General features: G+C 34.2%; 1 protein-coding gene and 1 long non-coding RNA gene across 3 annotated transcripts in view; one reads left to right on the top strand and one right to left on the bottom strand.

The window, feature by feature from the left end:
* Positions 1–11,403, bottom strand: part of abhd17aa (abhydrolase domain containing 17A, depalmitoylase a) — a 17,977-nt gene extending 6,574 nt beyond the window's left edge. The window contains 2 exon segments of one of the 2 annotated variants that reach the window (NM_001089323.1): positions 4,324–4,767; positions 11,234–11,403. In NM_001089323.1, the coding sequence (NP_001082792.1) occupies positions 4,324–4,742 (419 nt within the window). In that variant the 5' untranslated portion in view covers positions 4,743–4,767; positions 11,234–11,403. 2 annotated transcript variants of the gene reach the window in all.
* A 1,484-nt stretch (positions 11,404–12,887) lies between these two features.
* Positions 12,888–20,468, top strand: LOC141378928 (uncharacterized). The gene is made up of 5 exons (XR_012394665.1): positions 12,888–12,961; positions 14,111–14,210; positions 14,978–15,154; positions 16,695–16,787; positions 19,583–20,468. It is a non-coding gene; the product is annotated as an uncharacterized lncRNA (long non-coding RNA).
* The last annotated feature ends 3,978 nt before the right edge of the window (positions 20,469–24,446 follow it).

The raw sequence follows: 24,446 nt of genomic DNA, 5'->3' as shown, positions 1-24,446 counted from the left end.
TTGACCCTTTAAAAAAAAGCATACATTCAAAAACAAATGAATTTAAAGGGTAAAATATCACTCTGTTGAGGGAAGGTTAATTTCTGTCTCCTAATTTTTAAACTAGGAGAAGAAGAGCATATAAAAATATTTTAAACTCTTTGAAATAAGCATGTATATACACATTCTAGATGAAAACATGCACATTAAACAAAGGTCTCCATTATGAACAAAATGAAACATTATTGTTCATTATTTTATTTTTAACATTATGTTCATCTCCATTATAAACAAAGCGAAACGCATTTTTAGGTTGTTTTTTTCTGTTTTCCACAGGTTGATCATGCACCTAAATCATCTTACTGTTATTGATCTTGTTGTTGTTTTTAGTTAAAGAATAATAGAAATTTTAGTTCCAAATTAGCTCTTCACAAAGAATATGCAAAACAGCAAATTAAAAAATGGCTCTTTGGTAAAAAAAAAAAAAGAAAAGGTTTACATCTCTGAGACAAAAATGTCAATATTTTATGTGAAATCTGAGAGCTCCCTCATCCTCCATAGACAGGAAGGTTCCCAACTAGGGGTGTAATGGATCACGATTGAGAATGTTATTAATTAAAGATGTTTTCTGTCATATTCAGTGTAAAGCTGTACAATTAAACCTTAAAAGATCCTGAACTCAATTCAAACCCGCGCAACATGAATGATAAATTACATTGATTTGCATATGTTTATAAATCCTTTGAAGGGCTGCAATCGAATCTGCGTTTGATCGAGAGTTTTTACACTTTTTCAGTTAGTTACAAAAAATTAAATAACACAGAAGTACTGGAGGATAACAGTTAATAGTTCAGATGTAAACACTGATGTTAAATATGTAGATGTAAACACTGATGTTAAATATGGTAAAGATTAAAATCACCGTTTAATGGAACTTGGTGAACTAATGAACGTTGATGAATGTTGTAGCGATTACATTGTGTAACCAATGGATGGCGACAAACAACCATTAAAATTATGTCAGCAAATAGGTTTTCAAAAATGATACACCTAAAATGAAGTTTTATGTGTGATCAGTTGAATCATTAATTGATAATAAATATGATATGTTGTACAATATGTATTTCTATATTTATCAGCAACAGTAGCAAAGATAACTTTTCGGATTGAATATTTTCATTTTTTTAGCTGTTTTTTCTTAATTTCTATTTTTATTAAAATTACAAGTTCTAAGTTTTGTTTGTTAAAAACAATGTTTTTTCAGTAATATGTTTTTATAAATTGAAAGCAAATTACATTTGAAGAGTTCAGATGCAAAACCCTCTAAATCTATCTGAGCTCTTTTCTTGTAAACAAGCATTTTCTACCAGGCTCCTATAATTAGGCTCAGAAGTTTCATTTTACATGTAACGATAAGGTTATTAGCTGATAAAAACAATATACCTTTTTTTAAAAATTCACTTTAGACAATTCTTTGGTTTTTAACAAGGTAAATTTTCTTTTGTGTCAAAACCAGCTAAATCCAAAAACCTCTAAATCCACCTATTGGGACAAGACATTGTAATTAGTTAAATAAATCATTAAAGATGCAATAACAAATTATTTTACCAAACATAAAACACATACACAAACCACCTACAATATATAAATCTGTAAAGTAAGTGGCGGTTCATTCCGCTGTGATAAACCAGGGAAAAAGCCAATAGTATCTGAATGCAGACTTTTTGATGCAAGCTGAGATTGCATCACTCAGCGATGCAATGTCAGACACAATGCACTCAAATGGAGTGAGTGACGTCACTGTGATGGGTAGGGTTAGGGGTGGGGTTAGGTAAGCCCGTTAAAAAGCATTGGATGCAGCTCAGATTGCACTGCACCAGGTCTGCATCCAGACCCCACTCAAAAAGCAGAAGGGAAATAAAAAGAATGTCGTCTTAACTCTGTCTTTCGTGAAACGCAGTTGCCTTTTAAAGTATAGTAAATCGGACTCATTCAAAGTAGCGTCACTGAGCAAAAACACGTTATGAATGCATGCTACACTTCCGACTGTACAGTGTGTTTTCTATTTCTTATAATGCACAGAGTTTTAAAGTAAGGGACGTTTTCATTTGCCATTCACTGACAGTCGGACACGCTCATCCAGTTTATCAAACTCAGTCTTTTAAAATCAAAATCGAAAGCAGAATAAAACAGTCTCCTCATAAAAGCCGGCGTATCAACGCTCTGCTACATTGAAAACACATGATTCAATTCGCACTTCTGATTGGTTCTCTGGATATAGCGGCTTTTGCTGTCAAAGGCTAGTGGCGTTTAGTGGCTTTTGCCAGCAAACTGTTATTTCTGAATGACGCTGGAATTTAGATGATTTAAAGCAAATCTTTTTGTTGATGGTGTACTATGTGCCTAAAGCATTCCCTCAATGTCATTAGCTCATTTTTGGCAGAAGTGGTGTTTAGCGGCTTTTGCATCTGAACTCTTTATTTGTCTCCTTTCTTTTTTGCTGATACAAAAATTGGTCCGATCCGCGACTGAATTCTTAGGGTGCTTACACACCTGCCTTATTTAGTTCGATTGAATCGCACTAGAGTTAGTTTTCACTTTTGGTGCGGTTCGTTTGGGCAGGTGAGAATGCAGCAATCGTACTCGAGTGCGCACCAAAAGCGGACCAAATAAGCGTACGCTTTCAAACGAAACCTGGAGCGGTTTGTTTGTGGTGAGAATATGATCCTTACCAAAACAGGTCCAACTGCAAAAAGTACTGCGACTTTTGGACTAATCCAGCTGCCGTAGGCCGATGCGCTGTGTATTAAGGGATATAGAGGAAAAATATTTGTTGACAGCGTTTTACCAACAGAGAGAGAAAGAGGGGAAAACATTACCTGATGGATCGTTGCTAATATTTCCGCAAGATGACCATGTCGTAGTTTAGCCTAATTAATTCACGCCTCCTCCTGAAGTGACGAGCGACGCATTAAAACCCTGTTTTTCAGCCGCAGCCGCGCTTCATTCTCGAAATTTAAAGTTTGTCTAAAGCAGGGATAAAATCAGTCAGCGCAGTCGTCCCTTCAGAGTAAAAAGGACATTTTGTGTCTGCCGGTTTTGTTTACGTGTGGGAGTTCATTGGCATTTTCCCGCATGTGAATTCTGACCAATCAACAAGCAGTTTAGGAAATATGTTCAACAACATCTGGCCAATGAGAGATGTGGATTTTGTCAGATGACTGCATTTTGGTTCATTTCAACTGGTTCGGACCAAAGCCAGCAGTGTGGTGTGAAAGCGACCCAAAGCCGGCAGAAAATGCAACAATGTATTTTTTATTGGCCTTGGTCCGGACCAAATGAAGCGAACTACAGATGTGAACGCACCCTTAGTGTGGTCCGAATCGTGAGATTTGTCTTCCATTACAGTGCTATTCCCAACTCATTTAAATTACCAAAAACATCTTTAAATCAGACCATATGCCTTCAGAGGCTCAATCATAATTATCAGGCCAAATGTTAGTGGAAAACGGACATTTTTAAAATTCCATTAACAAAATCAATACTTTTGACAACCCTAACAATCATTTGTTTTTCAAAACGGTTTTATATTTATTAATATTTATTTGATGATTATTATGTCTACATACAAATTTGCACAGGAGGCGTCACAGTGGGTCACGCGACTGCCTCACAGCAAGGTCTCTGGTTTAAGCCACAGCCAGGTCAGTTGGCATTTCTGTGTGGAGTTTGTATGTTCTCCCTGTGTTCGCGTGGGTTTCCTCCGTGTGCTCCGGTTATCCCAACAAGTCCAAAAACTTGCGCTATAGGTGAATTGAGTAAGCCAAAATGTCCATAGTGTGTGTGAATGAGTGTGTATTGATGTTTCCCAGTGATGGGTTGCGGATGGAAGGGCATCCGCTACGTAAAACATATGCTGGATAAGTTGGCGGTTTGTTCCGCTGTGGCGACCCCTGATTAATCAAGGGACTTAGCCGTAAAGAAAATGAATAAATGAATTTGAACTGGATTTCCAAACAAAGCAAGAAGTATTATCACATATGATGAAATAAGTAAGTATTTTAAAATGCTTAAAAAAGAAAAGGTTACATGTATATCGTTAACATGATATGAGATTATTTATATCATGATATGAGATATTAACCCAACACTGAAGGCACATTTGTTTTAAATCTGTTTTAAGTATGTTTTTCAGTATTTTTTGGAGTTGGGACTATTGTGGTTTATGGAGGATGAGGGAGCTCTCAAATTTCACTGAAACCAACTAAACCAACCAAGATCTTGGTGATTTGAACCACACAAGCATGAGTAATTGACAACAGAATTTTTATGGTTGATTCTCACCTTGCGGACGGTGCACAGCGGATGTACATACAGCCTACTCTATTTCCACGGCTGGAGTGAGTGAGAAAGACCTCTGTGCCGTCCAGCTCCCTCTGAGAGTACTGGAACTCTGCTCGCTCAGACAGATGCAGCTTCCATCGGCCTTCACCACTTCTGTCAGCAAAACCACCTCCTCCTCCTCCACCACCATCACCGCTACCACCTCCACCTCCTCCTGCGGTACCTCCAGCGTTTCCACCCAAGCGAGAGCGCAAACCCGAGGCTCCAAGGTTAGAGGTAACAGGAGAAGAGGACTCCAGGTCTGGCAGGAGGGCATAGGTGGGTTCAGGAGGCAGGAAGGCCAGCTTCGCTGCAATCCGGCTCGGACAGGGTGGACAACAGAACAGACCGCACAATTCGCTGATGGACAAGCCGTTCATTTTCTCCTTCTTGAAATCAGAGAACCTGCGAAAGATTGCAAGGTTTAATTGTCATATTTCAACATTCATTCGCATAAGCCCATCCCAGCCAAGCAAAGCAGACAAGTGAGAATGTCATTTAATGTTAAGGAGGGTTGACATTTAGATTAAAGGGAAATGTTGATTTGGTCATTGCAAGACAGTGTGATTAACCTTTAGAGACATTTTAATGGGACACGGATATTAAAGCTGTGCTCGGGTCCATCATGACAGCAAGGTGGATGTCAGGAGAGCCACGCGAGCTGCCCGTATAATCACAAAAAGAATTCACAGATCAGATATCACCATTTAAATTAGTCACATTTTAATTCTGGAGAAAAAAAAGATCTGTGCAGCTTGCAATTGATGGAATATATAAATAACAACGAAAAGTGCTTTTTCCATAAAGGCTTACCTGACAGCTTAGTCAAAAATCATTCTTACTATACACACAAAGACACGCAAAGACACACAAAGACAGACAAAGACAGACAAAGACAGACAAAGACAGACAAAGACAGACAAAGACAGACAAAGACAGACAAAGACAGACAGACAGATACACAGACACACACGAACACACAAGTTTGTTTTTGTGAAAAGTGGGGACATTACATAGGTTTCCATTCATTTTATACTGTCCAAACCGTATTGTATTGCCCTCACCCCACCCATAAACCCAACCATCACAGGAAACTGTGTGCAGCTTTACTCTCTGATTAAACTCATTCTGTAGGAATTATAAGCATTTTGAGAAACGAGGACGTCACCAATGTCCTCACATTTCACCTCCTTTTTGTAATACCTATCATACCCATGTCATAATACAGATTTGTGTCCTGATGTCACAGAAACATGTGTACATACACACGCACACACATACAATTTTTTTTTTTTTGCCAAATTTTAATAATATAAAATCTTCTTTCTCTACACCTATATACAGTTAAAGTCAGAATTATTATTTTTTTTACTTTTTAAAATATTTCCCAAATAATGTTTAAAAGAGCAAGGAAACTTTAACAGTACGTCTGATAATATTTTTTCTTCTGGAGAAAGTCTTGTTTGTTTTATTTCAGCTAGAATAAAAGCAGTTTTTAATTCTTTAAACACCATTTTAAGGTCAAAATTATTAGCCCTTTTAAGCTATTTTTTTCTCGATAGTCTACAGAACAAACCATCGTTATGCAGTAACTTGCCTAATTACCCTACAGCGTTCAACACTAAAGATTTTTTCTACTGGTCCGATCGGGCCAGTGATTTGATTTTTACCTGCCCTGCCAAAATTTTTACAGGCGTCACCAAAAAAAGGGAAGTTAATAACTATTTTTTAGCCACATATTTTAAATAATGTGTCAAAAATAAAGTCTGTGAATCTAGAATTTCAATACTTAAAAAAAATGTGAATAAAATTGTTATGCAAACAAAAAGAGCAGTATGGAAAATGTGGAGGTATTTTATTGTGGTTTAAAATTATTTAACCAAAGGTGGCTGACTTGTCAAACTGACGGCAAGCTGTGCAAAACATCACTTATTTTGTTGCGTTGTTCATACGTAATAATTCAGAGGGGCTAATAATTCTGACTTCAACTATATTATATAGGACAATATATCATTTTAGCATCGATATTGTGATGTGCACATCCGCAATAGTCACATTGCAGGATCTGCAATGTTCGGTTATGATTATAGTTAACCAGGAGAAACCGTTTAGGACACATGAGAACTGCGTAATTAAGTGTTTCATTTGCACATGTTTTAAAGTCTGACATCATTCAAACCGTTTAGGCACAAGAAATGTTAGCATTTGTAACTTTAATAAAGACTCATTTTGAATTATTTATACAGTATATAAGACTTTTGCAGTGTTATTATACAGGGTGATTCAAAAAGAATGCCACAACTTTAAAAATCTGTATTTAATCAAAGAAACATGATGGAACCTAGGGTAATTAATCAATGTGAAGAGTACTAAAAGATTTTTTCATTAGAAAACAAGTTTATAGATGTTCAATATGACCCCCTCCAGACACAACCTGACATCAACCTGAAAGTTGTTGTATTCTTTTTGAATCACCCTGTACATTTGATTATTCAAATTCTTCACCTTAATACTATTTGATTCCCCCAAAACCATGAAACACTATTTATTACACTATATCTTTGCTTTTAATTAGTTCATTTTTATGAACCATTCACTTCCCTACAGAATCAGTCCAATCGATCTAAATGCAAAAAAATATTTCTAAATAGCAGTACAAGTCATCTGGTGAAATTGTTTATATCTTGCGATATTTAATGGCGGAAAAACAAAATATCACATCGACACATTTTTCCAATATTGTGCAGCCCTACTACATATTATATATATTTTTTATCCAAATTCCTTTTAAATTATGTAAAATAAAATTTTAATTACAATTACATTTTCTCTCTTCTCCTATATATATATTTACACATTCACCGATCACTTTATTATGTACGCCTTACCAGTACCAATTTGGACCCCCTTTAGCCTTCAGAACTGCCTTAATTCTTTGTGGCATAGATTTAACAAGGTACTGGAAATATTTCTCAGAGATTATGGTCCATATTGGCATAATAGCATCACTCAGTTGCTGCAGGTTTGTCAGCTGCACATCCATGATGCGAATCTCCTGTTCCACCACATCCCAAAGGTGATGGATTGGATTGAGTTCTGGTGACTGTGGAGGCCATTTGAGTACAGTGAACTCATTGGCATGTTCATGAAACCAGTCTGAGATTCTCGCTTTATGACATGGCATGTTATCCTGCTGGAAGTAGCCATCAGAAGATGGGTACACTGTGGTCATAAAGGGATGGACATGGTCAGCATTAATACTCAGGTAGGCTGTGGCATTGACATGATGCTCAATTGGTACTAATAGGCCCAAAGTGTGCCAAGAAAATTTGCCCTACACCAGTGGTTCTCAAACTGTTTTCACCAAGTACCACCTTAGAAAACATTTGTTCCTCCAAGTACCACCATAATGACCAGTACTGAAATAAAGTAGCGTAGTTGGCCAAATTAAGCAGCTACAGCACTGCACAGTTCGAAATCGAGGCAGAGTCATATTCAAATAATTTTGATAAACAAAATGAATGCACGCATGTACATATGACGAATTTGTAAAACTTTTTGAAATCTGAACATTAACATGTATGTACTGTAGATTGCTAAGAAATTAGTTTTTCTCAGAGGATGTCAAGCTGACAAAACTTTGCTGTACTCTGATACACGTTTTATTTATGGAGAAAATTAAAAAGCAATGCAGTGTTTGGGTGTTCTGTGTTTGTCTGAGATAATTAGTCTAAAGAAATTATATTCCATATAAAATATGGAGCTGATCAGTCTGTTCTTGTCACGTAACTCATGGTGCGACATTCTGAAAAGTTAAGATGTTTTCAACTGGGTGCCCCTGGCATACGTAAGCACGTCGTGCCGCTTGCGCCTTCATTATAAACATTGAACATGCGCGTGGAAATGACACGATATGTGGACAGCCGCCATCAATTGCAATCTACAGCAGTTGATCTTCTTCTTGCAGATACAAGCTGGATTTTCCTGATCTGTTGACAAATGGGTTGCAGATCCATTCGTTAGCATATCTTATTCATTTTGCTAGCCTGTGGGTTAAATTTTGGTTCTCAAGTGACCGAGATGTAATGAGAATATGGTCATTTTTCAAAATAAAAGATTTTTCAAAATAAATGATCATTTCATGATGATCGACTTCAGATAATAAATAAAATGGAAATAATTAATGATTTTTTTTTGTGCTGTAACAATTGATCTACGGACCGGTGCTGGTCTGTAGCCTGAGGGTTGAGGACCACTGATCTAGTGCATATCTGCTATTCAAGCACCACGCACATCTTTCACTAGTTCTGCGCCAATTGAATAGATTTTTAGCAGTGATGCAATGATGCAATACACTAAAATATTATGATGCAATACACTAAAATAAACATTTTGAGCACAGCGGTTTGATCATAGGCTTTAGAGAAAAACCAATGCTGATCACATTGGCATTATCGTACACATCAAATAATTAAAATTGTATACGTTTTTTCTTTAATTAGTCAGCAATTTTTCCCGCGTACCACTAGAAGTACGCCTGCGTACCACTAGTGTTACAAGTACCACAGTTTGATAACCACTGCCCTAAACCATTACACCACCACCAGCCTGAACAATTAATACAAAGCAGGATAGATGCATGCTTTCATGTTGTTGATGCTAAATTCTGACCCTAACATCCAAATGTCGGAGCAGAAATCAAGACTCATCAGACCAGACAACGTTTTTCCAGTATTCTATTGTCAAATTCTGGTGAGCCTGTGTGAATTGTAGCCTCAGTTTCCTGTTCTTAGCTGACAGGAGTGGCACCCGGTTTGGTTTTCTGCTGCTGTAGCCTATCCTCCTCAAAGTTGGACGTGTTGTATGTTCAGAGATGCTCTTCTTCATACCTCGGTTGTAGGGTTGTAACGGTATGAATTTTTCACGGTATGATAATCGTCTAAAACAAATAAAGTCCAAATAAAGTCCAAATAAACATGGTGCAAATCCTCAGTAAAAAATAGATTTAAATATTTACTATACTATAAATAGTTACATAACGAAACTAGATTCAATATGGAACATCCCTAGGTTTTATGTGCCAGCATGGATATGGTTGTCTATGGATATGGATATGGTTGTCTGCAATGCAGACAAACAGCTGCATCTTCATTTGCGTCTTTTGAAAACAGCAAGAGCAGCAGTTCGTCTTTGCTGTGTCACTGTTTTGTCATGTTTCTGTGCTGCTGTGCATGCAAAAGTACTTAGTATGAGAATTATTTCATGCAAAACTTTTTTTTTTGCGTTTTATTTAGCCGCGCATAAATGTATGCTTTTCTCTCATTCCGTGTTGTTCAAAAAGCTTGGTCCACAAACAAAAGCGAAACCTATGCTTATTGGTTGTGATATAGCGAGTTTGAACCAATCTGGGCATGGAGGAGGGACATTGCATCAATGTATCATGTCTGATTTGTCCGGAGACACAGTGACAAGCGTTTCTTTGTCAAATCAGCGTTGTCAAATGTTGATGACGTAACCACACTGATTCCGGAGCCTCCGGAGCGAATGTTATGTAATACAGCACTGCAAAGCTGAGATTCTCTTCTTTATGCCAATCTTTGAATTGTATGAATCGGATCAGCGGATCAAAAGTTATTAAACATTTAAGAGCAATACTTATTTTTAGCCGCGGGCGGCTGTCTCGGTCTTTAAGGGTTAAAACCGTTGATATGCAATTGTTCATGGTATGATAATCGTGCACGTTCAAATCGTGGTAAACCGTCATACCGGTATATTGTTACAACCCTACTCGGTTGTAACGAGTTGTTATTTGAACTACTGTTGCCTTTCTATCAGCTCAAACCATTCTCCTCTGACATCAACAAGGCATTTGTACTCACAGAACTGTCGCTCACTGGATTTTCTCTTTTTCTGACCATTCTCTGTAAACCCTAGAGATGGTTGTGCATACAAATCCCAGGAGATCAGCAGTTTCTGAAATGCTCAGACAAGCCCATCTGGCACCAACAACCATGCCACTTCAAAGTCACTTAAATCATCTTTTTTTCCCCATTCTGATGCTCAGTTTGAACTTCAGCAGATCGTCATGATCGTATACATGCCTAGTTGCCACATGATTGGCTGATTCGAAATTTGCGTTAATGTGAAGTTAGACAGATGTACCTAATAAAGTGGCCAGTGAGTGAGTATATATGTATATATATATATATATATATATATATATATATATATATATATATATATATATATATATATAAAGTGTGTTTTTTTGCCAAATTACTTTTATATTATGTAAACTGATATTGATATTTACATTAATATACAAAAATTCTAAATAGTATTAAAAAATGAATAAGATAAAACTGAATAATAAGAACAGAAATTAATCCAATTATTTATTTATTTGAACACTTAATTCTGTTATGCAGGAAATATAATTGCAATGCAAAAAAATATTGAATGCAGAAAGTGACCTTATTCTGTGTATTGACAAGCATATGATGTACATTAAAACGAAAATAGAACATTATTGAAAAGAAACTGAATAGATAATTTAGGATAGATGGATTTATTAATCTCAAGATGAAAAATTAAGGTAGTATGCCATATACGACGGAATTTTTTGTTTACATATTTTAAAAAATTGCAATTTACACAACATCCTATTTGCACAATACACAAAAGGATATCCATTCAACAAATTTCATTAAAATTGCAGACTATACCCAACTGATTTTTAAAACTTCATTATTTTAATCTTACTGTGACATAAACATATATTTTCCAAATAGATAACAATGCAAATATGCAATAATATATGCAGTTAGCACTAGCAGGATTTCTGGCCAAATAAATGAAAGACATCACTTACCAAAAAGGGTACTGTAACACAAAATGGGCTTTAGCTACCAAGAGATGCAGTAAACACTAACTGTTTGATCCGTGTTTATTGGAAAAAGGCAGTAGGATGGTAAACATCTTCCTGATTGTGGCAGGAATCAGCCCGGCTTTAGCACCCAACACTGATGTTTTCATCTGTCGGCCAAAAATGAAGGCAGCGCCGGATATGCCGCATTTCATAATAAAAGCCATTTAACCGGAAAGGGTTACTGAGTCGCTCTTCAAGACGAACGTATTTAAAATGTTATTGTTATCTTTCATTTTTCATGAATCCTGTAATCAGATATAAAATAGTTTATTCGGTTTTTATTAGATGTGGCCTTTTCAGATCACATAGATATTTGAATATTAGCAATAGTTACTCAAGAAAGAAAGTGGACAAAAAAAATCACATAACACCATGGCATATCTTATCTTTCTAAACAACTAAATTGTTGTTAAAACATGCTAAAAAATTATTAATATGGCATTTTATATGCTTTTCTAATTTTAAATTGCTTAAATGATAATATCATATGGCAATATAAATACATAATTAAATACTTGCATTTATAACCTAAGAAATTCAGTGCAATCCCAGATGTAGCTAATAAAAAAAATCATTCACCTTAATGAAAACTCACTTATATCTATTGATGTAGAGATTTATTTATTTAGCTATATAGGTTTAAAGTGCACGTCTGTACATGGCTTTTTAAGATGAAGTATTTTCAAAATGAGACTCCTTTACCCACATGGAAAGAACCTATGTGAGGGTATATGCACATATATAAAACCTATGGAGTATATATGCACATATGTTATAATATAATGCTGCAAATATGTGTATATGAAACATATAGACAGAATTGAGCTGTAGATATGCATATACATATCGGTCTCCTGTATTGCTTCTTTATGTCCATATAAAAGCCCATATGTACATACAAGATAGATCTTCTATATAGCTCATTTCACACTTTGGCAACTGTTATACATGCCTGGCTCATATTTTTATTATCAAGGCAATAACTAAGAACTAGCAAAAAAATGCAAATAAATAAAATTAAATAAAAAATAATAATGTATGTGCAAACACTTGAAATTGGTATTACATGTTATTGGCATGCTATGGAATTTCACTATGGCAAATAAGTGAGAGGAGATGAAAGATATTTCTTGTATGAAGATAGTGGAAAAGAAGGAAATGTATAACAACATGGTTTGTCTTTTTTTTTTTTTTTAGTTTTTTGTCTTATTTTGTTTTTGTACTATATGTTTCTCTTGTACTATTTGATTGTTCTTAAGTAAATAAAAAATGTCAATTTCTACATTTAACTTTTATTTATGTTAGCAGCTATGGATTTTAATAATTTCACTAATGTAAACATATAGGTGAACATATAGTTGAACATATACACTGAAAAAAATGATTTAGCCCTCTATTAAATTAAACATAATTCAATTTAGTTTATTTTAAACAATTTAATTTAGTTGTTGATTTTATTAAATTATTTTTAATCGGTTTTAAGTGAATTAGATGTGTTTTGAACCAATCTAAATTAATTAATTAAAGTCTATTAGAAAAAATTATGTTAGCTTTGTGCGCATGCGCGTTATGTTCCGTTGCCTCGGCGCCAAAACCCAAAGGAAGTTTTACAGAATCCAGTCAGATGGAAGCAAGACGCCAGAGCCGGAGTTTTGTACATCCATTTGCACAGTAAGTCACATTTTATATTGTACCAGACTGTTTATTAAGTTACATAAAAAACTTTGTGGGTAACATAGACGCATAAAATGGTCTCTCGTTCGGACTGTCTATTTTGGTCGTTTTTAAATTTCACGGCGACCAGCCGTCGAGCGCGCTCGCAAGTTAAGCTAACAGTTAACGTTACACACGGTTTGACAAATCTCGCTTTTATGTCGCAGGATATATTAAAGATTCTTTTTAGCAAGAATGTAGTTATGTAGACTTGATATATAATGTTTTTAATGAAGTGAATGGCTATTTTCAAGAGAATAAGCATTTTCTTTGGTGTGACGACAGTGTCCGTGATTCGCCATTCCAAACGAAAAAAGTTTCGTTGCTAACGTTAGCTCAGTCCTTTGTGAATTTACCGTGGCTTTTACTATGGTTAACATTAAACATGCGTTTAGATAGTTTTGAACGGACAGTACCATACTGATTTTGTTATAGAACGATTTGGTCTGGCGTTAGGGCACTACTGACTGTCTTAGGAGGTTGTCGAATGTGTGCCCATACTGGCGTAACATTAACTTTTAACGTAAAGGGCGTCCATTTATACAGTTCTTTATTTTTTTACGTGAGATGCTGTAATTATGTCTTTGTGTTATAATGCTCTTAATGGGCTAACTTATATTCACAGCAAGTGTTTATCAGCCACCGATAAACGTCCAACGCAAGGTTAACTTAATGTGACTTTCCATATTCATAAAGTGCCTTTTACATCAACGATAATGTAATTTAACTAAAATAATATTCTTTAAATAAGCTGAAGCAATCCTTTAGTTGTTCAAACGTAAAACACATGCAGACGAGTGCTAAAACTTCATGGAAAATATTGTGGTTAAAATAAATTGACATATTTTTAAGACATGGCGTTGAAGAATGGAATTTAATGCAGTGCTTTGTCTGGTCTGAGACCCACTTTATATCGTATCAATCAGGCAGTGACGATTATCTTAATCATATTAATCACGTTCAGCAATTTGTTCAATAAGTAATTTATCTTAATGTTTCCTAATATAATTAATCGGTAAACAATATGTTGATTAAGAAGTTGGTCATGTTGTTACTTGTGCTGAATTTTGAACCTAAATGATAATCATGTGCTTCCTTTCATTTGAGGTACTGTACAACAAGTTTCCTTTGCTGAGTTCCTTGGTCAGGGGTGAAACACATTTTCTGTCCAGTACTGCAGTTGGAATTTTCCATCAACATTTTTATGGTAAGTAACTGCAAAACATTTATTACTACACATTACAGTAAACAGTTCCTTAACTGAATATGTTGCTCTGAAAAATCTAAATAGTCCCAAAAAAGGAAATTTACTCACTATTCACTCACCATGTTTCCATGGTTCCAAACCTTTGAGTTTCTTTTATCTGTTGAACACAAGACAAAATATTTTGAAGAGTGTTAGAAACCAGTAATCATTGACATTCATAGTAGGAAAAACATATTATGGAAGTCAATGGTTACCGGTTTTCATCATTTTTCAAATGATCTTATGTTGTGTTTATCAGAACAAAGAAACTCAAACAGGTTTGTGACAAGTGAAGAATAAGTAAATGTTATTGTTGCTTCCCTAGTTTTCACAGTACTAGGGTGCAGTAAGAGCACAAACACAGAATCAACTTTGATTCAACTCCGTGATTCTCTCAAGAGAGCCGACCAAAATGTTTGACCTGCCATAAAATGATTCAACTATCTGGCGACCAAGAGAGGTTTTTCACCTTTTTTTTCCTCCTGTACATTGCATCAACACAGCACAGCAAATATCAAAGTTGAAATTTAATTTGATTCAAAGAAGAGTCGCATCAGAATTTGGCTCAAAATTGCACACTGCACATTCGGCCTTAAGCCTGGTTTGTACTTCTGCGTTGAGTGATTGGCGTGACCTACGGCGCCTGCCCTGCGTGCAGCTGAGCACTTATACTTGTGCGCGCTGTTTGTTTTGTTCTTTTTATTTTTAAAAATATATTTATTTAACAGGTGGCGCAGTGGGAAGTGCTCTCACCTCACAGCAAGAAGATCGCTAGTTCGATTCTCGACTGGATCTGTTGGCATTTCTGTGTGGAGTCTGCATGTTCTCCCAGCGTTCGCATGGGTTTCCTCCGGGTGCTCCGGTTTCCCCCACAAGTCCAAAGACATGCGGTATAGGGGAATTGGGTAAGTTAAATTGTCGTAGTGTATGTGTGTAAAAGTGTATGGATGTTTCCCAGTGATGGTTTGCAGCTGGAAGGGCATCCGCTGTGTAAAACATGCTGGATAAGTTGGCGGTTCATTTCGCTGTGGCGACCCCAGATTAATAAAGGGATTAAGCCGAGAAGAAAATAAATTAATATTTATTTAACTTAATGTTAATATAACACTACTGATGATTTTTAGCTGAATCTGTGGTACATGGTGATTCAAATAATGGCAGCGAATGAGGATGGATTTTTCAGTTTAAGAATAAAGTCCAAATCTAAAGCCATGGCTCCTGATGAAGGTCCTGTAAAGTGAAACGATTGGTCTGTGTAAGAAATTTAACATTATTTGCAATATTAGCATTAATCCACGGCCTGGTCAAACAGATGGTTTTTGGGTTGTGAGACGTAGTTTAGACGAAGTTGTCGGCGATTTTTCCTATTGTAAAGTCATGCAATGTTCAAGTCCCTGTCGCCGATCCATCTTGCAGTGAAAATAAAGCAGCAACGACTACTTTCAAAATCATGCAGTCTGAACTCGGCATTAGTTAATGATTAAACTTAGAGACCTGGATATCGACACATCTCTCTGCAACTGGATTATGTACTTTCTGACTAAAAGACCTCAGAATGTTAGATCAGGCCACATCTGCTCCACCATCTTCACACTTAACCCTGGTGTACCACAGGGCTGTGTGCTGAGCCTCTTCCTCTACTTCTTTTTTACTATCAACTGTAGGCCTGTGAATAGATCCAACATCATCAAATTTGCAGATGACACCACAGTGATTGGTCTAATCAGCAATAATGATGAGACGGCCTACAGGGAGGAGATACATCATCTGTCCACTTGGCCACTACCAAGCCGACCAATCACAGAGCTTGCGCTACGTGTCGTTTCGATGTGTAGTTACATTTTTTGAGAGGTACACGTCAGCGACGCCGACGGCCACGGCGAAGGGCTATGCATCAGCACCGTAGCATTGGCGTGCGTTTGACGCAGAAGTATAAATCAGCCTTAAGGAACAGCACTTTCCTCAGAGCTGTACCTTTTTTAACTCTATCCCCCACTAATTATTTTGTCCTCCTAATACACCCCCACTGTCCTCATAACTTGTACTCCTCATTATCATTGCACTATTTAACATTTGCACATTTAAAAATTACACATTCATTGCACTACATTAGACTGATTCATTCATTTGAACTATACATATACTGTACACTTGTAATTGTTTATCTATCTGTACACTTCTGATTATTAATAGCAACCTGTACATATAATAATTTATTTTAAATCTCTGTTCATAGCTAATACAACCTGTATATAATGTTGATAGTACATCCATCTGTAAATATCACTAAAGTTTTTCTATATCTGCACTTTATAAACTGATTTTCGTTGCATTGTACTTGTACATGTGTAATGACAATAAAGTTTAATCTAATCTAATACATTTCTTAACGTTTTCCAATTTGTCATTTATGTATTTAACTAATCAAATTTGTATTATTTACAGACAACCGATGTCCATGTCAAAAGAGCGTCTATTCTTTAAGCTCTCTTTACTTACCTTGGTGAGGATGAGGCAAGCCTGGTGAAAGAATACATGGTGAGTGCATCATAGTACTAGTGCTTGCACCTGGGCTATAAGAAAGAACTGAGGGTGGGGTTACAGTGGCCAATGAGACAAACAAACTTTTTTGAGTGCCATATTTGAATTAATAGGTGAACCTAATGTTGAACACATTATGGTCTATTCAAATCACATTGCGCTGCACAAACACTTGCTAGATTCGTGCAAGTAAGTTGCATACTAATTCAATGCAAAAGTATGAATAGAACAATGAACAACATATTTTAATATCTCAAAAACAAAATTAATAATTTTAAAGAATTTGAAAATAGTGTTTTCACTGTATATGTCAATGGCTTTTTTCTTTTTTCAAATGCTTTCTGTTTCCATATATTTGTACATGAAGTTAAAAAAAAATGCCATTGGTCACTACACGCGTAAGAGCAACCTATTATCTTTTGCCTCAAACTCTTGCATTGTAATGGTAATACACACTGTTATTGAACCGTGAGAAAACTATCAGCTTGTTGAGTGTGACATCACATCGCTTGACTATATCAAATAGTATTGGGAGACTCAACAAATGGTAATAATAAACATTTACAAAGCGATGTAATACTTTTTGAAAATCGCAATATATGTGCCTAATATTAGTATGCCTAAAAATACTAAATGATTAAAAGTTGCATATGTTTCTTAATCCTTTGACGTTCTCAGCATTGGGTTCAGATCTGTGTTTGACCCCAGAGATATTCATTGTTTAGCCCAGGGGTGTCCAAGCTTGGTCCTGGAGGGCCTGTGTCCTGCTAAGTTTAGTTCCAATTCCAATTAGACACACCTATGCTAGCTAATGAAGCTCTTACCTGGTGATCTAGAAACTATCTTGCCTCAACACACCTGCAAGGATGAGCTAAAATCGGCAGAACACTGCCCCTCCAAGAAGGAGTTTGGACACCCCTGTTTTAGTCTTTCTAAACAGTATTGTTATTTCTAAATTACAAACAAATAGTCACAGAATTACAAGTAAACCACTTTTTTTCAAAAAAGAGAAAATTTATGTTTATGTTAAGATTAAAATTACTGTTTAAAAGCAACTTGACTTGTATTACATTTTTAGGTCAATGGGTGGCCGTACTAACAATCAAAAATGTATCGCTAAATAATTCTTCAAAAATGTTTAATCTAATAATGAAACATGACGTTTTTTTAAAGTATGAATTCAAGTTTTAAATTTGTATATTTACTTATAAATTTAAAATATACTTAATATATTTTCATTATTTTGGTTTAATTAATGACACGTAAAAATACTAATTAAATAAATATACATGTCTATTAATTTGTCCAATTAAATTTGTTTTATTATTATTGTACTTTTTTTTATTATTTGCAGAGGTCCTGTGGGTCTTTGAAAAGTCTTAAGTATTAAATTAGATGTTTACAATTTAAGGTCATAAAAAGTCTTAAATTTTGCATCAAGGTGTGACATTTCTACTGAATTTCATTCGCTGATGTTTATTTTACTTGTGCATAATTATTCTTAAGCCTTGTGTGCTGTTGAGGATATTAATTTTGCGACAGATTTCTTTGTTTGAGCTCATGAAATGATTTTTGGTGACATGTTATTTTTACTCATATTTTGGGAAAATGCTTTTAAATTTTTAAAAACCTCAACAATACACTCTGGGCAAATGTATTACTCTTTTGTTATGTTTGTGGCTGATTTTGCCTCATTGACTTCCATTATAACAATATTCTTTAATTGCAAGGTCATGACAGTATATTAAATATTTTCGATCTCTATTGGTTTTTCTTGTTAGGAAAAGGTAAAATTTGTCATTTTTATAGTTGATCATCAGTTGCAGAGCAAAACATTGCAAAGGTTTGTGGTTTTTATATAGAGTTATACGGAGTATTGTGTGTGTGTGTGTTTGTGTGTTTGTGTGTGTGTGTGTGTGTGTGTGTGCGTGAGACTTTTGCACACATTGTTTTGAAAGTTGCTTATTTACATTTTTTCAGACATATAGTAAACATAGTAAGTGTATTTATGCACACATACACACACACACTATCATTTACTGTTTATACTCCAAAGAACTCCATATAAAAGCCAGAAACTTTTTTGGACAGGACTATCTAAATGGTTATGCTGTCAACTGATCATCAACAGTAAAAATGACAAAATATACATCTACCGAAAAGGGAAGAAAACCATCAACAATGCGTGATTACATGCTGTCATGGATTTGCATCCAAAAAATGTTATAATGGAAGTCAATGGGGCAAAAAAACCAGCAACTAACATAAGGAAAGGGTAGTAAATTTAAATAATACAGAAGGGTTAAGGTGAACAATTATGACCAGGTATATTGATATACAGTGGGTCTGATCAGAAGGTATTTCCACATTCAAGTGGCCAAATCTGTGGTTTTCAAGCCTTAAACCTTGGGTAATATTATTTAAATAATAATGCAATAATGCTTCCTTGACATTATATTTAGTTTTCAACATATTACTGTATTGTTTGCCTTTCAATTATTTTTTCCAAAATTATTTTTAGTTAGTCTTAAAAGATCTTAAATTTACCTTGATAAAACCTGAATAAACCCTGTAAATAATTGTGAAGAAGTCGTACTTGCAGATCATGCTCAAATATATGTTCGCCAATATGCAATCATAAATGATTGGTTATAATATTTCACAGGTATCAATGTGGGTGTGGGGAGGGCCGTTAAGGTTTTGGTTTTATTTACATTTGATTTCTTCTGACTTTTTACAAAATATGTTTCAAAAACAATGTCTAATAATGGTTTCTTTTTATTTAAATAAAGGGCAACCAAAAGAAGAATTTTTGAAGGACCTGACAAACACCACCATGGCCATATGTGTCATCAAAAAGGAAAGAGGAGATTATGAGGACATTGGCATCGTTGTGGATGGAACAGTGATTATTGAACAGATAAAATCTGTTGCACAAGCCTGTGCACTGATGTTGGGGGCAATTTATGTGCTTAATTTGGCCTACCCAAAAGAACTCAAATACTATTTGGAGTTTGCCCAAAAAGTACTTGTGCAAATGAACTCTGACAAGCTCTCCTCAAAGGTTCTCATACTGGAAAACAGTGTGATACTGTAATTTTAAGCATTGAAGTGTTGATAAATGCTCAACAACCAAATGTATATCATATACAAATTGCAGTTTAGTGTAGGAATTGTTTAATAAGTGAATTCAATTTTCTTTGTGTGCAAAATTAATTAGCTGTAGGAACTTGTTTTAAATGGTGTGTGTGTGTGTGTGTGTGTGTGTGTGTGTGTGCGCGTGCGCGCGCGTGTGTGTGTGTGTGTGTGTGTGTGTGTGTGTGTGTGTGTGTGTGTGCGTGCGTGTATGTGTGTGTGTGTGTGTGTGAGAGAGAGAGAGAGCATGTGCATTCTATAAACTTTGTATTTATTCCAATTCATACAACTTGTACTTGCTCAATATGTTGAGTTAATTTTTTAAGTTAATTAGTTGATTATTTTGTGTATTGGGGTGTGTGTCATAAGGATTGCAGTTTGCTCTAAGACTATACAGTTTTCTTTTATGTGTTGGTTTAAATTAAATGTGCTGTACAAACTGTTTATTGTTTTATGGTGTGCTGCTAAAGCATTTATAGGCAGTGATTTATGTTTTGTTAAAAAATGCATCTTAAAAAGTCATTAAAATGAATTCAAAACAAATGTGGTCAAATGTCATTTCAAAGTGTATTTGCAAGCAGTTTAATGTTCATTTTAGACATCAAAAATAAATAGATGTAAGTAGGAATTACATATATAAGTTATAGTGAACTAAATGAATTTCATTGGATAAATGTAACTAAATAAAATTGATTAAATCCAACTTATTTTGATTGTTTAAATCCAACACATATAAATTGAGTAAATCCAACCTAATTTGATTGTTTAAATCCAACACATATAAATTGAGTAAATCCAACATAATTTGATTGTTTAAATCCAACACATATAAACAGTAAATCCAACTAAAATTGTTTGCTTAAACTTAACCCAATTCAATTATTTGCAACAGCTTGCCTTAAAAAAATTAAGTAAATCCAATGAATCATTTTTTTCAGTGTAGGTGCATATATGCACACATACCTATATAGGTACATGCACACATACCTACAGTTGCAATCAGAATTATTAGCCACCCTGAATTATACCCCCCCTATTCATTTTTTTCCTAATTTCTGTTTAACAGAGAGAAGATTGTTTCAACACATTTGTAAACATAATAGTTTTAATACTCATAGTTCTAATAACTGATTTATTTTATCTTTACCATGATGACAGTAAATAATATTTTACTAGATATTTTTCAAGACACTTCTATACAGCTTACAGTGACATTTAAAGGCTTAACTAGGTTATTTAGGTTAATTAGGCAGGTCAGGGTAATTAGGCAAGTTATTGTTTAATGATGGTTTGTTCTGTAGACTATCAAAAAAAAAAACAAATATGGCTTAAAGGGGCTAATTATTTTGACCTTAAAATTCTGTTAAAAAAATGGTTTTATTCTTGCCCAAATAAAACAAATAAGACTTTCTCCAGAAGAAAAAATATTATCAGACATACTATTGAAATTTCCTTGCTCTGCTAAGCATCATTTGGGAAATATTTAAAAAAGAAAAATTCAAAGGGGGTTTAATAATTGTAATTGCCACATGTATACATGCACGTATATATGTACATATAAACATTTGCATACAAATAGGACAGCTGACAATTTTATAAATGTCACATATATTAAAAACCTATATCAAAACCTTAAAACATATTCAATAAAGAAAAAAAATCTGTAACTTTACGGTTTATTTCTGGCAGCTGGGGTGCCAAACAACAAAAATAAAATAGTGATGGTTTTGAACTACTTGTTGATAATAAGTAATTTATGAGTAAATTTTTAGCTTAGGATTAATAATATATGTTTAAAAATAATTTTGTAAATATGCTAAACTTCACACAATTGATTTGTGTTGAGAAAACATAACGGAATTAAGTTAACTTCTACAAATGGATTAAACATAAACCAATTAGGTTTTCCTTCAAAAAACTTGCATTGTTTCAGGTCTTTTTAAATAAGTATGAACAAATAACAAACATGATTTTGTGAGCACTCAAAAAAAATAACTTTTGCCGCTTCTTCAGACTGCTTATTTAAAATGAGCTGGATCAGCAGTTATTAATAATGTTTTGAGAAAACTTAATTGTTCTATGTTCAATCCACATACATTTGATTAAAAGTGATTAATTCAACTTAATCGAAGTTTGGACAACATGAAGGAATTGTATGGAACTCTGCATCTTTTACTGTGCATTATGGACGTCCATCTTTAAAATTGTTTAATATTTGCATAAAAAATATTTTGTGTTCAACAACAACAATAACAAAAGACATTAATGATGGTTGTAAACTACTTGTTGATGAGTAAATTATGAGTAAATCATCAGTTTAGGATCTTTCAACAAAATATTTTTACACTCTATACAACTGATTTGTGTTGGGAAAACATGAAGGAATTTAGATAACTTATTAGTTTTTACAAATTCAAGTGGATTAAACATAAAACAAATAAGTTGCCCCCCAAAAAATGCTTATTTAAAAGCTAATTGATTATCTAAAAGCTAATTGATTGAACAAACAACACTCAAAAATACTTTTGCTGCTTGTTCAAACTCCTTATTTTAAATGAGTTGAAAGAACAGAATTCTAAAAAAAATTTGGTTCAACTTAAATGTTTTATTTTCAATCCACATAAATTTGTAAATGAATTTGAGTTGGGAAAACATCAATGAATTGTGTGGAACCCAGCATCTTTTAAAGTGCATTATGGACACCAATCTTCAAAATATTCAAATATTTACATTAAAATTATTCTGTGTTCAACAACAACAACAACAAGAAACTTAATATGGGTTTAAACTACTTATTCATGAGTACATTGAGTACATTTTCAGTTTAGGATCTTTTAACAAAATTTGCTGGGCTCATCACAATAATTTGTGTTGGGAAAACATGAAGGAATTAAGATAACCTATTAGTTTTTAAAAATTTAAGTGGATTAAACATAAACAATGAAGTTGCCCCCTAAAAATACTTTTATAAAAGCTCATTTTAAATAAGGAGTTTGAACAAGTAACACTCAAAAAATAATTTTGCTGCTTGTTCAAACTCAAAAAGTTGAAAGAACACAATTCTTAAGGATTTTTTTTGGTTCACCTTAATTGTTTTGTGTTGAATCCACTTAAATTTGTTAATCAATTTGTGTTGAGAAATCATAATTCAACTGTTTGCAACCCTGCATTATTTATAGTGTGTATTAGATTACTTATTATACAGTCATGTTTCTGACAAACATATAATAATGTTAACATAACATTATTAAATTCCTTAAACATTAACATCAGACGTTAAAAGATTTGCAAGTGAGTTCCTGATGCTGTGTCCTGTATTTGTATTAGTAACCGCATATCAGGAGGAGAGACGTCAGAGAAATGCTGTCTTCAGGCTCTCCTACATCAAGACAACTAATCACTTTGATGACATCTTCAGATGAGATTCAGGCATCATTGGATCAGCTGTGTGGTTATTTCTCTAGTCATGATGATGAACTTTATCATACAGAGTAGACATGATGACTTTTAATTGCCTACTGGACAAGATTGTGAATGCGTAACAGAGATTAATCATAAACAGCCAGTAAATATAAAGAGAATAGGAACAGTCTCGATTAGAAGTTCAATGCAGCCAAATTAACAAGATAAATGTGTAATAACAGATATATTTTGCTTTAAATTGCTGATAAATGAAGAAAATGTATTATCTGAAGCAGGGGTGGCCAACCCTGTTCCTGGAGATCCACCTTCCTGTAGATTTCAGTTGCAACCCATATCAAACACACCTGCCTGTAATTATCACATGGTGTTCAAGTCCTAATTAATTGGTTTAGGTGTGTTTGATATGGGTAGCAACTGAAATCTGCATGAAGGTGGATCTCCAGGAACAGTGTTGGCCACTCTTGATCTAAAGAGATTTTAAAGTTCTTTGAGATGCTAGAGCGTTGTTATATGATTCCATCTGATCTTGTCTTCTGAATTATGAAAGAAAAACTATTTTCTTAATGTATTTTAAACACGAAGACACTGCAAACAGTTATAATAAAAAAATCTTTATATTTCATTTAAATGTAGTCCGTATTATTAGAATTTGTAATTATGATTGATTTAAAGGCAGATTTAATCATTCTGTTTTTTGACAGAGGTTGATCTGATCCAATGTGTGTCTTTTTATAAATAGATGATGGCTTATTTGTTTTTACTTGAGCATTTCTTACTTGTGTACATTGTATTTGTCTTGGCTTTTTGTTCTTCAGAACTGTTATATTTTTAATTAAACTGAAAAAATAAAAAATAAATGTAAACTGTGTTGACTAACACTGTTACATTAAATACTAACTATAATTAAATGTGTTAAATGTAAATCTAATGCATTTGTTACTGTTAAAATGGAAAACAAAGGTCTAATCTGGTCTAGAAAGATTTATACTGGGAATAATACATTGACAATTAGTTCATATGTCATTTTTCAAGTTATGAGAACTTATATATATATATATATATATATATATATATATATATATATGTATATATGTGTGT

This window comes from Danio rerio, chromosome 2 (assembly GCF_049306965.1).
Source record: "Danio rerio strain Tuebingen ecotype United States chromosome 2, GRCz12tu, whole genome shotgun sequence".
Classification (NCBI taxonomy): domain Eukaryota; kingdom Metazoa; phylum Chordata; class Actinopteri; order Cypriniformes; family Danionidae; genus Danio; species Danio rerio.
This window is presented reverse-complemented; position numbering and strand designations above follow the sequence as displayed.